General features: G+C 43.3%; 1 protein-coding gene across 2 annotated transcripts in view; it reads left to right on the top strand.

Annotated features, from left to right (window-relative positions):
* LOC139474581 (connector enhancer of kinase suppressor of ras 2-like) overlaps window positions 1–15,712 on the top strand; it is a 63,059-nt gene that overhangs the window by 38,636 nt on the left and 8,711 nt on the right. For both annotated transcript variants that reach the window (XM_071257649.1, XM_071257650.1), the window contains exons 9-17: window positions 2,845–3,269; window positions 4,911–5,140; window positions 5,537–5,631; window positions 6,426–6,498; window positions 6,668–6,713; window positions 9,232–9,383; window positions 9,964–10,040; window positions 14,011–14,079; window positions 14,411–14,523. In XM_071257649.1, the coding sequence (XP_071113750.1) occupies window positions 2,845–3,269; window positions 4,911–5,140; window positions 5,537–5,631; window positions 6,426–6,498; window positions 6,668–6,713; window positions 9,232–9,383; window positions 9,964–10,040; window positions 14,011–14,079; window positions 14,411–14,523 (1,280 nt within the window). The remainder of the gene's footprint in view (window positions 1–2,844; window positions 3,270–4,910; window positions 5,141–5,536; window positions 5,632–6,425; window positions 6,499–6,667; window positions 6,714–9,231; window positions 9,384–9,963; window positions 10,041–14,010; window positions 14,080–14,410; window positions 14,524–15,712) is intronic.

The raw sequence follows: 15,712 nt of genomic DNA, 5'->3' as shown, positions 1-15,712 counted from the left end.
CATGGCAGTGTAAAGAAATCATGAATATCAATGGTCATGTTTCTATTAGGGATTGTATGTGGTATATGAGTTTATGGTTCATATAACAGGAAGAATATGTACATCCTGATGTTATATCGCTAAGCACAAATGACACTTCCCTTTCATATACTTTCAAACACAGATAGACACCCTTCCTCTGACATGTCTGAGCTGCTTGTCAACCTATTAATAGCCTCTGCACTCTGTCCGCAGTAGTGTATTCTCACAATGCTTTGATATTTGGCAAACTCCGTCCTGACATTTCTATGGGCTCAATGCCTCTCTGTTAATTAATAAACAAATTTGAAGTACCATTTGAATACATCAGGTCTGACTGACTCACAAAACAAATAAATGCCTGCCTTGAATACACACCAGGTCAAACATGGATCTTCCTTTAAGTACTTAGTTATGTGCAAGGTGCGACTCTCCATCGACAAGACTGCACTGGTGCAGGTTAAAATCAGCTTGTGCAGCCTAAGTTTGTGAGCAGACTGCGTGTAGTTGGTGAAATATTCTCAAAGAGGCAAATAAATTTGACTTTCTTCAAAAAGGGCGGTCGGGTAGCCTAGTGGTTAAAGCGTTTGCTCGTGATGCCGAAGACCCGGGTTCGATTCCCTACATGGGTATAATGTCTGAAGCCCATTTTTGCTGTCCCCCGCCGTGATATTGCTGGAATATTGCTAAAAGCGGCGTAAACCATACTCGCTCGCTCGCCCCGCCCGCCCACCCACTCACTCACCCACTCACCCACTCTCACTCACTCACTCACTCACTCACTCACTCACTCACTCATCCCAATCAGCGGGGGACCAGGTGTTTACCATATTTAAAAAATGGACGACTATAAAATAACATTATTTAACATATGCAACTGAAATCTTATCATGTTGAAAACCCAAACAGTTGCACTAGCTTTGTGATGCATAGAGATTGATTCTTTGGTGGTCAATCTATGGTAAGTTGATTTCCATTGGTTTAACAAAATATATTTTTGTGAGTGCTGGTTAATTGTGTCATTTATGAATTGTCTGATTGTGTACCTTTAAGCCAACTTGTGTTGTGTGCTTACTGATTGTGATCTGACAATAATGTCTGAAGTATATCTACTGCCAAAACAGTTAAAATCAGAAGCTGATCATGAGGATATTGCAATGTAAAATAATCATTGAACGTAATTACTATTATGTTAGTTATGTTCAATTAAAGTGGAAGGGTTGATCCCCATCCGTGTCATACCAAAAGATGTCATGGTATCTCATTTGCGTGGATCGATTCTCATGATGTCAATCACTGGATTCTCTGGTCCAGACTCGATTATTTACAGACCGCCGTCATATAGCTGGAATATTGCTGAATGCAGCGTTAAACAACAAACAAACAAATATACCAAAAGACGTTATAAGATTGTCCTTGTTGGTCACCCTGCCTGGTGCTCGGTGCTTTTATGTCCAGTGTAATCTGTCTCGGCGGGATCGTCTCCGTGGTCTGGTGGTAGAGCAGTGCTCGGAGAGAGGAAGGTCAGGGGTTCGATCCCCGGCTGCGTCTTTTCAAAAGACATTAAAAGATGGTGCTTGTTGTTACTATTGTGGTTCTGTTCTGATGTACAAAACCTTCCAAATGGCATGCTGGGTTTTGGGAGAAAGAGTCAGCAAAAGGCTGGAGTCACAGGAGACTATTTACAATTTTATTTACAAGAACAATGAACAGTATCTTAAAATGTAGCTGAGGGTGCCACAGAGAGTCGGGACAACCCCCTGGGCTGTGGGAGAGAGGTCTGCTTGGTTAGACGGTCAAACTAAAATTAGAATAATAAAAAGGAATATGATTGGTTGTTGATACACAATTGGGTGTTCCCTACGGTGAATGGCTAGACAGAGGGGAATACTTAATCCTGTTGAATTGTCACTAATGTTGCTGACATATTTACTGAGTGCTTGGAAAGAGATTATGGTATCACTATAGACGAGCTTGTATGGGGCTAATCTAAATAGAAGTATTTGCTGAATGTTATTCTAATATAGGTGATGACAGATTTACTTATAAACTATGTAGACATAACTTTTGTCTTATTGAATAATATGTCTGGGAGATGGGTTCTTGTTACCTTAGGCTAGTGTCTGTCTAAAAAGCTATAACTGAAACTACTAATATTTTGTATCTGCATTTTTCCTGGATCCTAATATGTATAACTTGCTGTTCTATAATTATATGAAATTTTGTATTAATTTTACACCATGGTAAACCATGTGGATCTAATTATTATATGAAAACTTAGTATAAATGTTATATCATGATATTACCCTGCCTGGCGCTCGGCATGAAGGGGCTAAAACAAAGACTGGTTGGCTTGGAGTCAGTATACTATGTCTGAGTGGGGTATTCATGTTAAACTGCAACATGGTGTCTCAGTGGGCATGGGATATAAAACTGGCATTAGTCTGGACTAGTACAAACAGCCTCACACAGGTGCATGCACATCAACACACAGGTGCATGCACATCACTCTAAAAGTGCAATAATTTTAAACGAGATATTAAACCATAGGTCTTCGGCAACCCTTATTTGCCGTGTAAGGCGACAATGCTTGTCGTTAGAGGCGACAAACAGGATCAGGTGGTCAGGCTCGCTGACATAATTTATGCATGTCATCGTATCCTAATTGCGTATGTCGATGCTCATGATGTCAATCACTGGATTGTCTGGTCCAGAGTTGATTATTTACAAACTGCCATTATATAGCTGGAATATTGCTGAGTGTGGCGTTAAACAACAAATCAACTCAACTCGTCTCATCTTAACATATAAATGTTCTCTTTCCAGGGATGCACCTGAGAATACAGACGGTAACGACACTGACAATGATGTCTTCCGTAGCGGGTCCGAGTCGCCGCAGTTCACACTTCCTGTAGGCGTTGACCCCAAACATCGCCGCGCCACAGTCAGTGGAGGGTCACCGACGTTAGAGCGACCCTCACTGGTCATACAAGACCTTGACCCTCCCACAAGGCCGAAGTCACAGTTCGTGAACTCCGCGGAGAAGGAGGCAGCAATGGCAGCCCTGGCGGCCTCAGAGAACAGGCTCGGTGTGGCCAAGATCTGGGACGACAAGTCCAAGGAGATGACGGAACTCACGGCTAGTGAGAGCCAGCAGAGAATTGAGAAATTTGCAGCGAAAGTGAGTCAGAATATGACAGTTGATTCACCATCATCCACTACAGAGTCGCCACAAGCGTCAGTTTCTGAAGGTAAAATATGCTTCTGGACAGCCAGCTGAACCCATTACTTTCTGTTACTTATTGGACGTACCCTTGAAGATCCAGGTAGAGAATAGGTCTTCAGCAACCCATGCTTGCCGCAACAGGCAACTATGCTTGTCGTAAGAGGCAACAAACGTGATCGGGTGGACAGGCTCGCTAACTTGGTTGATGTATGTTATCGTATCCCAATTGCGTGGATGGATGCTCATGCACTGGTTCAGACTCGATTGTTTACAGACCGCCGCATATAGCTTTGATATTGCTGAGTGCGGCGTTAAGAGGAAGTACCCTGTGGGGACACCAGGTTAGAACAGGCACAGCAATGTTGCTTGATGAGGTGGTCCGACTCCGTGATGTGGTCGACTGTGTGTCATCGTACCCTATGGGGTGAGACACTGCTCATCCAGGCGGCCATCAAATGTCTGGGCTAATGCTGAGTGGGGGGCACGGGTGGCCCAGTCGTCTAAGGCGACGCGATTCGCTGTGCAGAGTTGCGTCCCTTGGGCATGCCAGAAACCTATGATTGTGGGTTCGAATCACGGTTTGCCCCGATTATGTTTCTAGGTTTGTCAGCACCATACCCCTGCTTGTGGGTTTCACCGAAGTGGTTAACATCTGAGACCTGCATCACTTCGGGCTTTCCTCCCACATTAAGCTGACACAACGTGATATAACTGGAATAATGTTAAAAGCAGCGTTAAACCCAACTCACTCACTCACTCACTAATGCTGAGTGCAGCCTTCATAACTGACAAGAATACATTTTACAAATATAATGAGCACATGGCATTGAATTGTGTAATTTCAGTAAAGAATTGTTTTTTCGTCTGTTCTTCATGAACAAATTTTTTTAGTAGTTTAAAGGTAGTAATTAGTTCTTGAAGTATATTGATTTATGGATCCACCAACTCGACAAAATGAGTTCTGGTAGCGTAAAAATATAAATCTTAAAAGCACTGACCATCGATTCACATTTTCTAGCTTGTATATTCCAGGTTTAGAAAATGGCACTAGCTCAGTTGCCTGATTCAGCTTGTCTTATGTCTTATTAAGTTAAGTGACATCTGTCATTTTACAAAGACTGCCTCCATGGTGTAGTGGATAGAGTGTCTGCACAGAGAGTAGAAGGTCTGTGGTTTGATCCCTGGCCACGTTATATCAAAAGATGGTACTTGTTGTTACCCTGCCTGGTGTTCAGCATTAAGGGGTTAAACAAGGACTGAGTCAGTATACTATGTCTGAGTGCGGTGTTCATGTTAAACTGTGGCATGGTATCTTAGTGGACAAGCACTTTTAATCAGCACCTTTCCGGTCTAGTACAAGCAGCCACATACACATGCGTGCACGTCGTTATATAAGTGCAATAATCTTGAAAGTGATGTTAAACCCCATTTCACCTCACCTCACCTCACCTCATCTCACCTCACCTCACCTCACCTCACCACACCTCACCTTACTTCACCTCACCTCACCTCACCACACCTCACCATACTTCACCTCACCTCACCTCACCTCACCCCATTTCACCTCACCTCACCTCACCTCACCTCACCTCTCATTTCACAAACTGTGTGACACCTATAGCATATTCACTGGTAGTGTATACAGGAGACGCACTTATGTCTCCAGATTCCCCTGAGACTGTCGAGAACCCTGACCAGAAGTCCGTGGAGGTCCGGCGCCAGGAGTTCCGTGTGACGAAGCCCACCCCCCATGTTCTGGAGAACCCGTACAAGGCACTGGAACGGCCTTACTCCCAGTGCAAGGAGGTAGTGTCCGAGGTAGCCACTGACAACAGCGCACGTGACCAACCAACTCTCATGACGATTAAGCGTCTTGATTCGTCAACCCGATCTGAGGTATGTGAGGAACTTCTTTGGTTAGGAGTTATATTAAAGAGATACTCTGCTCAGGCTAAATGGCAGTTCCTGGAAATATGATTCATGTCCTTCTATTACCATTTATTTGACTGCTAACTCAAATTAAATGATATTCACCAATTTTGTTGTTGTTTGTTGTTTATCGCCGCATTTAGCAATATTCAAGCTATATGACAGCGGTCTGTGAATAATCAAGTCGATGTTGATGTTGCGAGGTGGTGTTGGTGGTTTTATTGATGATGATGATGATGATGATGTCATGTAGTGCAGCGGTGGTGATGTTGCGGTGTGGTGATGTAGATAGTGTGCATGATGATGGTTACATTGACATTAATAGCAGCTGTTTGTGATGTAAATGATGTTTTCATGTTACAGGAAGTCAAATTAAAGGAAGAGCAAGATTCACCGAAGGAGAAGAAACATGTTGGCTTTGCAGCTGACTGTAAGGAGGATAGTGAGGAAAGTGTCAGGTAATTATATCAGGATTAGGCTGTATCATACACAGGAGAGTGTTACTGATGCCATCAACCTGGTATCAACATCTGATAAATATGCAAATGAGGTCGTAGGCACTACTGTGGATAAGTTCCATGCTTGTCAATGTCTTGCCTGTGCAGAGTTATAAGCAGTGTGACCAAAAAGTGTGAAAATGCTAGGGAAGAAAGCTGTAGTTAGTGATGTTAATCAGCTAGGGAGCTGAAAGCTATTGTATTGAGAAGTTGGAGACAAAGGAACAGGAATAGAATTACCTGTCCACCCTGAAATAAAATGCACCAACCGCGGGGACTCTTAACCCAAGAACATACATCTGCACCATACCTGTGCTTGTGGGTTTCACCAAAGTGGTCAGTGTCTAGGATCTGCGTCATTTCGGATTCATTTTCTCCCACATCAAACTGACCAGCCGTGATATACCTGAAATACTGTTGAAATCGGTGTTGAACCCGAAACTCACTCACAAAAGAATGAACGCCCCCTACTGCTACTTCCTAATACCCCGTTGTGGCACCTGGTCCTATGCACAGCACAAAGGTCACAAATCACATAAAGGTAAGCGACATCAGAAGAATCCTCGGATGGGTGACTGAGTTTTGGCAGCTTGGCTCCAGAGAGTTTTAGGGCTTCAGTCCTGCCTCACACTGAAGCACATGTACCACATGTGGTGTCTCCTTAGGCAAGTGACTTTGTTCGAAATGTGCCTCTGTTCACCCAACATCATCATCATCATCATCATCATCATCATTATTATTATTATTATTTGCAGCTACACACATATAGTGGTGGGTGGAGTGGTGCAGAAGATACCCGTGGACAAGAGTCAAGTCTTCGTGTCCGATGTAAGTGTTGTTATTGACAGTACTCGCATACAGATCTTAAAACTGCCATATGTTTGTTGTGATGATAAATGAGATTTTTTGTGGCAATTCATAGTTCTTTGTTCAATAAGAAACCTGTTTTTCAGTGATGTTTATTTTTTAATCGATTACTTTGATTTGTTTTTATCAGTCCCCCACGGTGAGAAGAAGGGCCAAAACTGGAACCAAGAGACTCGGTGAGATATTTGTTACTTGAAACTGTTAAGTGTCTTTCTGACTGTCAACTGTTCCCTTCAGATAACGATGTGTCATGTAAGGACCTGGGCAATGGGAACTGTCTGTCTGTCTGACCGCCCATCTGTCTATCTCTATCATACCATCGGACTGTCTGACTGTCTCCTGTCTCCTGTCATGTAAGGACCTGGGCAATGGGAACTGTCTGTCTGTCTGACCATCGGACTGTCTGACTGTCTCCTGTCATGTAAGGACCTGGGCAATGGGAACTGTCTGTCTGTCTGACCATCGGACTGTCTGACTGTCTCCTGTCATGTAAGGACCTGGGCAAAGGGAACTGTCTGTCTGTCTGACCGCCCATCTGTCTATCTCTATCATACCATCGGACTGTCTGACTGTCTCCTGTCATGTAAGGACCTGGGCAATTGGAACTGTCTGTCTGTCTGACCGCCCATCTGTCTATCTCTATCATACCATTGGACTGTCTGACTGTCTCCTGTCATGTAAGGACCTGGGCAATGGGAACTGTCTGTCTGTCTGACCGCCCATCTGTCTATCTCTATCATACCATCGGACTGTCTGACTGTCTCCTGTCATGTAAGGACCTGGGCAATGGGAACTGTCTGTCTGTCTGACCGCCCATCTGTCTATCTCTATCATACCATCGGACTGTCTGACTGTCTCCTGTCATGTAAGGACCTGGGCAATGGGAACTGTCTGTCTGTCTGACCGCCCGTCTGTCTGACTGCCCATCTGTCTATCATACCATCGGACTGTCTGACTGTCTCCTGTCATGTAAGGACTTGGGCAAGGAGGTCTTCCTTGTCTGTCTGTCAGTCTGACCATCGGACTGTCTGACTGTCTCCTGTCATGTAAGGACTTGGGCAAGGAGGTCTTCCTTGTCTAGCTGTCAGTCTGACCATCGGACTGTCTGACTGTCTCCTGTCATGTAAGGACTTGGGCAAGGAGGACTTCCTTGTCTGTTTGTCAGTCTGACCATCGGACTGTCTCCTGTCTCCTGTCATGTAAGGACTTGGGCAAGGAGGACTTCCTTGTCTGTTTGTCAGTCTGACCATCGGACTGTCTCCTGTCATGTAAGGACTTGGGTGACTGAGAAGGAGGACTTCCTTGTCTGTCTGTCAGTCTGACCATCAGACTGTCTGACTGTCTCCTGTCATGTAAGGACTGGGGCAAGGAGGTCTTCCTTGTCTTTCTGTCAGTCTGACCATCGGACTGTCTGACTGTCTCCTGTCATGTAAGGACTTGGGCAAGGAGGTCTTCCTTGTCTGTCCGTCAGTCTGACCTTCGGACTATCTGACTGTCTCCTGTCATGTAAGGACTTGGGCAAGGAGGACTTCCTTGTCTGTCCGTCAGTCTGACCATCGGACTGTCTCCTGTCATGTAAGGACTTGGGTGACTGAGAAGGAGGACTTCCTTGTCTGTCTGTCAGTCTGACCATCAGACTGTCTGACTGTCTCCTGTCTTGTAAGAACTTGGGCAAGGAGGTCTTCCTTGTCTTTCTGTCAGTCTGACCTTCGGACTATCTGACTGTCTCCTGTCATGTAAGGACTTGGGCAAGGAGGTCTTCCTTGTCTAGCTGTCAGTCTGACCATCGGACTGTCTGACTGTCTCCTGTCATGTAAGGACTTGGGCAAGGAGGACTTCCTTGTCTGTTTGTCAGTCTGACCATCGGACTGTCTCCTGTCTCCTGTCATGTAAGGACTTGGGCAAGGAGGACTTCCTTGTCTGTTTGTCAGTCTGACCATCGGACTGTCTCCTGTCATGTAAGGACTTGGGTGACTGAGAAGGAGGACTTCCTTGTCTGTCTGTCAGTCTGACCATCAGACTGTCTGACTGTCTCCTGTCATGTAAGGACTGGGGCAAGGAGGTCTTCCTTGTCTTTCTGTCAGTCTGACCATCGGACTGTCTGACTGTCTCCTGTCATGTAAGGACTTGGGCAAGGAGGTCTTCCTTGTCTGTCCGTCAGTCTGACCTTCGGACTATCTGACTGTCTCCTGTCATGTAAGGACTTGGGCAAGGAGGTCTTCCTTGTCTGTCCGTCAGTCTGACCATCGGACTGTCTCCTGTCTCCTGTCCTGTAAGGACTTGGGCAAGGAGGACTTCCTTGTCTGTCTGTCAGTCTGACCATCAGACTGTCTGACTGTCTCCTGTCTCCTGTCATGTAAGGACTTGGGCAAGGAGGTCTTCCTTGTCTGTCTGTCAGTCTGACCATCGGAGTATCGGACTGTTTCCACCTGTTACATGCTGTGTGTCATGTAAGGACGTAGACAAAGGGACTGTCTGTCTGTCTGTCTGTCTGTCTGTCTCTGTTTGACCATGGGACTGTAAGACTATTTCAGTGTTATGTGTTGTGTGACATGTAAAGACCTAGACTGTCTGTCTGACTGTCTGACTCTGTCTGTCTCTCTGACTCTTAGTCTGTCTCTCTGACTCTTAGTCTGTCTGTCTGTCCCTCCGTCCGTCCGTCTGTCTGTCTGACTGTCTCCTCTTTCCACCCAGATCGCCGCGTGTCTTGCAAGGACCTGGGGAAGGGGGACTGTGAGGGTTGGCTGCTGAAGAGGAAGATGTCCCGTGGAATCCTGAACAAGAGCTGGGCCAAGAGATGGTGCATCCTCAAGACCTCCAACCTCTTCTATTACAAGGAGAAGGACGTAGGTGTTCCATCACTGCTGTAACTAGACATGAGATGTTGATTGTTCCGTATTGGTAACATAGTTCAGAAGGGGTACATCTAAACAAAGTTTGTCAGAAGATGGAAACTGGCCTCAAACTCTCATGGTCAGAGTTACCTGATTCAGAAGGGCTGGGACGGGTAACTCAGGTACTCGGGTCAGGTGGGTACCGAGCAGGACCCGGGTACCCACAAGACTACCCGGACCTATGGTTGGTCATGTGATATATTGTTTAATTACAAAAATTATCTAGAACTATATGGTTACACAAGAGACACTAATGTTAGCATTTCTTTCTGACTAAGCACCCATTCCTTCTGACTTATATATGTTTGAATAAAGATAGAACTTCCGTAAAGTTCAGTGTATGTATGACCTGATTGTTTTATACTTGTATGTAAATCACACAGTAATTGAGGTTCAAAATTAGAATAAAGAGGTATCTATTCTACAGTGGGACTACATCAAATTGCAAAACACAGTAGGTTTATCTCCTAATTGACCTAACCCTATGTTGATCCATGTTGACCCGATATTGACCCGGTGTGTGTCGTGACAGGATCTGAAGGCGGAGGGGGTGATCCATCTGCCGGCCTTCCAGGTGTCTCCTGCCACCGACATCAAGACCAAGAAGAGGTAAGCACATGGTGGACAGGTTAGGTATCAGTAGCTGTCCATGTAGTCAAAACGTTATGTACAGGTACATGTAGGAAATAGGGATGTCTGTTCATGCATTTTCCATTTGGTTTTGTCCAAACGTCACCTTGTTTGGAAAGACATTTATTCAGAATGTGCTTATCAGTTAGCATCGGACAATAATCATACAGAGTTGTGCACGTAACAATGTGGGTGGGTATACTACTCAATAATTGATAGGAATACTGTAAGTCTTTGTTATCATACAGAGTAGTGCACGTAACATTGTGGGTGGGTATACTACTCAACAATTGATAGGGGTACTGTAAGTCTTTGTTATCATACAGAGTAGTGCACGTAACATTGTGGGTGGGTATACTACTCAACAATTGATAGGGATACTGTAAGTCTTTGTTATCATACAGAGTAGTGCACGTAACATTGTGGGTGGGTATACTACTCAACAATTGATAGGGGTACTGTAAGTCTTTGTTATCATACAGAGTAGTGCACGTAACATTGTGGGTGGGTATACTACTCAACAATTGATAGGGATACTGTAAGTCTTTGTTATCATACAGAGTAGTGCACGTAACATTGTGGGTGGGTATACTACTCAACAATTGATAGGGATACTGTAAGTCTTTGTTATCATACAGAGTAGTGCACGTAACATTGTGGGTGGGTATACTACTCAACAATTGATAGGGATACTGTAAGTCTTTGTTATCATACAGAGTAGTGCACGTAACATTGTGGGTGGGTATACTACTCAACAATTGATAGGGGTACTGCCATTTTTGGTCCTGTTACGAAACAAGTGGATGACAAATGATTGAATCCTGTACTTTGGTCATTGAATCATGTCCATATTCCATTGCAATGGTAGTACTGCTCCCAAACATTTCTAATTGTCAGGGAGTGGTGGGATAGCCTAGAGGTTCAAGCGTTTGCTCATCATGCCAAAGGTCTGAGTTAGATTCCCTACATGGGTGCAATGTGTGAAGCCCAGTGTCTGTGTTTTCTGCAGTGATACTGCAGGAATATTGCCAGAAGCTACTTACAACCGTACACTAATTAACCTGATTTCCTGGTTTTCTAGCTACATATGATTGTCAGAATGAAGTTGCACTTTTTGGAAAATTGAAAAATCACCCGTTTCACCTATCTAGCACAGCAGGTGGTGACATCTGTAAAGTAGCATGTTTAAGTCAGTTGTAAAGCAGCTGTATGTATTCTGTAGTTTTAAGGAATATTGATCACCTCCGTGGTCTAGTGGTAGAGCATCCACCCAGAGAATGGAAGATAGGGGTTTCGTTCCCAGGCCGTGTCATACCAAAAAGATTGTACTTCTTGTTTCCCTGCCTTGGCATCAAGGGGCTAAAAAAAGGACTCACTCACTCACTCACTCACTCACTCACTCACTCACTCACTCACTCACTCACTCACTCACTCACTCACTCACTCACTCACTCACTCACTCACTCACTCACTCACTCACTCACTCACTCACTCACTCACTCACTCACTCACTCACTCACTCACTCACCCAACCACCCACCCACCCACTCACTCACTCACTGAAAATTGTGAGAATATCCGGGAAATACCAAACTTAACATCACTCCTCATAAAATGGACTAGTCCGACATTGCCAAGATCAAATTGTATTCAGGGAGTCATCATTATTTAAGTACAGATAAATATTTTCAAAGCTTGTACATTTATTTAACATTCTTGAAGAGACTGTACATAAAGTTGATATCTCATATACAAAATAAACAACTCCTGGTTGGTGTTTATGCTACAATAAAACACTGCAGGGAGAATAAACCACATCAGCCCTCATGGTTTTTTCTCCCTGCAGTGTTTTCTTGTAAAGTAAACAACTCCCACTTGTCGTTTATTTCTTAAGTATAGAGTAGTATGAAACAGCAGTCTTTTTGTATCTGTCAATCATGATGTTGCCATGGTTACAATATGCCTATTTTTACTATTGGCTGCTGCACAGTGAGCATGGGTGAGTATGCAGGCTCACAGGAATCTGTCAGCTGGATAATTGTGTTCTGTCAGTGGGTTAATTGTGTTCTGTCAGTTGGATAATTGTCTTCTGTCAGTTGGATAATTGTCTTCTGTCAGTTGGATAATTGTCTTCTGTCAGTTGGATAATTGTCTTCTGTCAGTGGGTTAATTGTCTTCTGTCAGTTGGATAATTGTCTTCTGTCAGTTGGATAATTGTCTTCTGTCAGTGGGTTAATTGTCTTCTGTCAGTTGGATAATTGTCTTCTGTCAGTTGGATAATTGTCTTCTGTCAGTTGGAAAATTTTGTTCTGTTCCACATTATTGTTGATATTGGTTTCCCTTTGCAGTGTCTGAACTAAGACCTTGCTTTGTGACAATGCATCCTCAGGTATCCAGGGTACTATATCACCAATCTATTAGCATACCCTAGACCCAGTCGCTAACATAACTGATGTTGAATACATGAATAGCATGATGGTAAAAATCACCATCAATCTCTTACCCTCAAGAGAAACTGTGTTAAGTTGGAAATAGACGAGATGGGTTGGTGACGTCATTTCCAAACAAAGCTATCGCGCAAATGGGTCAAGGGTAATATCTGAATAGAATGGAGATAAACTTCCCTGGGTCATTGAGGATGGTCACAATGTGAATTTGATACTTTCTTCACATTATGATGCAATATGTATGACAGTAGTGTTATAATGAGGGGATAGGAGAAATATCCTGTATCACAGATATGACAAATTGCAACACTAAGTAAGTTTTCTTAACCCCTGTTATTTATGTATGATGTGATGAAAACATGTGTTATTTCAGACACTGCTTCCGTTAACCTGTCTTTTGTTTTGTTGTTTATTTCAAAATGTATTCTTGTATATTTTGGGGGGCAGGTGTATGCCATTGTTGAGTTTTATTTTATTGTGGTTTGTTGTCTTCATTCTATGTATATTACTCCGAAGAAGTTAAACAACAATATCTTCATACGACTATAGTTAATCTGTCATGTCATAATTTTTCCATGGGACTATAGTTAATCTGTCATGACGGATTGACTAGTCACATGAACAAAATTGGGTGTTGTTTCACTTCGTTTCGAGAAGTATATCTGCATGTTGTTCAAGTGGTTTTGAAAGATTTCTCGATGTTGTTTCACCTTCTGAAAACCACAGCTGGAGCTGGACACCTACAACTCACAACTACTGATGCTGATACTGTCATTAACACTTCAACTGTGTTATCTTATATGTTGTCCAGCCAACCATGGCATCGCAATTTGCTGTGCAGAGTTACGTACCTTAGGTGTGCAGGATACTTGTGACGAGGGGTTCGAACCTAGGTTCACCCGGATTAAGGTGTATTGTTGTGTAAGCAACATAAAAGTGTGCTCACAATATGACCTGCATCACTTTGGGCTTTCCTCAGTGTTCAATAGTTTTGGGTGAAAAAGCTCGTTTCTTACAATTTTATTATTTTATTTGGATATATTTTCCAGGTAGACATGAACATATATAATCATGTTGTAATAGTAAGGCTAATGTAAAAAAGCTGATATTTTACAAATTCCTATTATTTTTAAATGTTTGTATAAAATGTAAATACATTGTCAGACTAAATGATGGATGTGCTGTTAATTATAGCAGTTTGTGATATGATATATATCCCTACAGAATGGTGTATCAAGTCATCATGCCAAGATTCATTGGTTCTTGGTTTAGATCCAAGATTTGATCTGATGGTTTGTCTGCTGAGTGTGGCGTTAAACAACAAACAGTCAAAGCAGATTTAAACCCAGCTCACTCACTCATGTAGGACTGTGAGACAGTAGAATGATGATGATGATGATGACGATGATGATGATGATGATGATGATGATGATGTGAGAGACACAACTAGCCATGTATCATTTGTATCTATGTAGTAATTGGTAATTGTGTTCTGATTTCAGTGCCTTCAAGATCCACAACCCCGGCACTACCTTCTACTTCGCATCAGAGAGACAGGATGATATGAGCAAGTGAGTGATCGTCATGTTGTGTTCATGTGGCCATCTTTCCCTTCTCTCCATCCCCAGGGTGGGCCAGTCATCTAAGTTGATGCAATGATGCGTCTGCCCAGAGAGCAGAAGGCCTGTGGTTCTATTCCTTGCTACATCATACTTAAATATATGAAAAAATGATAATGATAATGTGTAGGGCACCGTCTTATTGCTGGAATATTGCTGAGTCTAGCATTTACAACAAACAATAGTGGTCATTCCGCCACCTTTTCTCCACAGCATCTTACAGTGTTGTATCATGTAAAACATTTGTCCACATTGCCAAGTGACCCTGTGTTCCTCTTCTCAGATGGATGAACAAGATGGGCCTGGCGGCCATCAACTTTGATACAAGTCGAGTCATCACCACGGGGGGCTTCATTAAGCCGGAGCCACGCTCGCCTCACCCCATGGGGGTACAGAGTAAGTCTCTACTACTGGTATGCTGTACATTAATCCTAGGCATATCATCCAGTATACATATCAACTCACATACATTCACCCCATGGGGGTGCAGAGTAAGTCTCTACTACTGGTAAACTGTACATTAATCCTAGGCATATCATCCAGTATACATATTAACTCACATACATTCACCCCATGGGGGTGCAGAGTAAGTCTCTACTACTGGTATGCTGTACATTAATCCTAGGCATATCATCCAGTATACATATCAACTCACATACATTTTACCCCATGGGGGTGCAGAGTAAGTCTCTACTACTGGTAAACTGTACATTAATCCTAGGCATATCATCCAGTATACATATCAACTCACATACATTCACCCCATGGGGGTGCAGAGTAAGTCTACACTACTGGTATACTCTACATTAATCCTAGGCATATCATCCAGTATACATATCAACTCCCATACATTCACCCCATGGGGGTGCAGAGTAAGTCTACACTACTGGTATGCTGTACATTAATCCTAGGCATATCATCCAGTATACATATCAACTCCCATACATTCACCCCATGGGGGTGCAGAGTAAGTGTCTACTACTGGTATGCTGTACATTAATCCTAGGCATATCATCCAGTATACATATCAACTCACATACATTCACCCCATGGGGGTGCAGAGTAAGTGTCTACTACTGGTATACTGTACATTAATCCTAGGCATATCATCCAGTATACATATCAACTCCCATACATTCACCCCATGGGGGTGCAGAGTAAGTCTACACTACTGGTATACTGTACATTAATCCTAGGCATATCATCCAGTATACATATCAACTCCCATACATTCACCCCATGGGGGTGCAGAGTAAGTGTCTACTACTGGTATGCTGTACATTAATCCTAGGCATATCATCCAGTATACATATCAACTCACATACATTCACCCCATGGGGGTGCAGAGTAAGTGTCTACTACTGGTAAACTGTACATTAATCCTAGGCATATCATCCAGTATACATATCAACTCCCATACATTCACCCCATGGGGGTGCAGAGTAAGTCTACACTACTGGTATGCTGTACATTAATCCTAGGCATATCATCCAGTATACATATCAACTCCCATACATTCACCCCATGGGGGTGCAGAGTAAGTCTACACTACTGGTATGCTGTACATTAATCCTAGGCATATCAT

This window comes from Haliotis cracherodii, unplaced genomic scaffold (genome assembly GCF_022045235.1).
Source record: "Haliotis cracherodii isolate W230 unplaced genomic scaffold, xgHalCrac1.p SCAF_3, whole genome shotgun sequence".
Classification (NCBI taxonomy): domain Eukaryota; kingdom Metazoa; phylum Mollusca; class Gastropoda; order Lepetellida; family Haliotidae; genus Haliotis; species Haliotis cracherodii.
The sequence above is the reverse complement of the archived record's forward strand: the minus strand, read 5'-3'. Positions and strand labels throughout refer to the sequence as shown.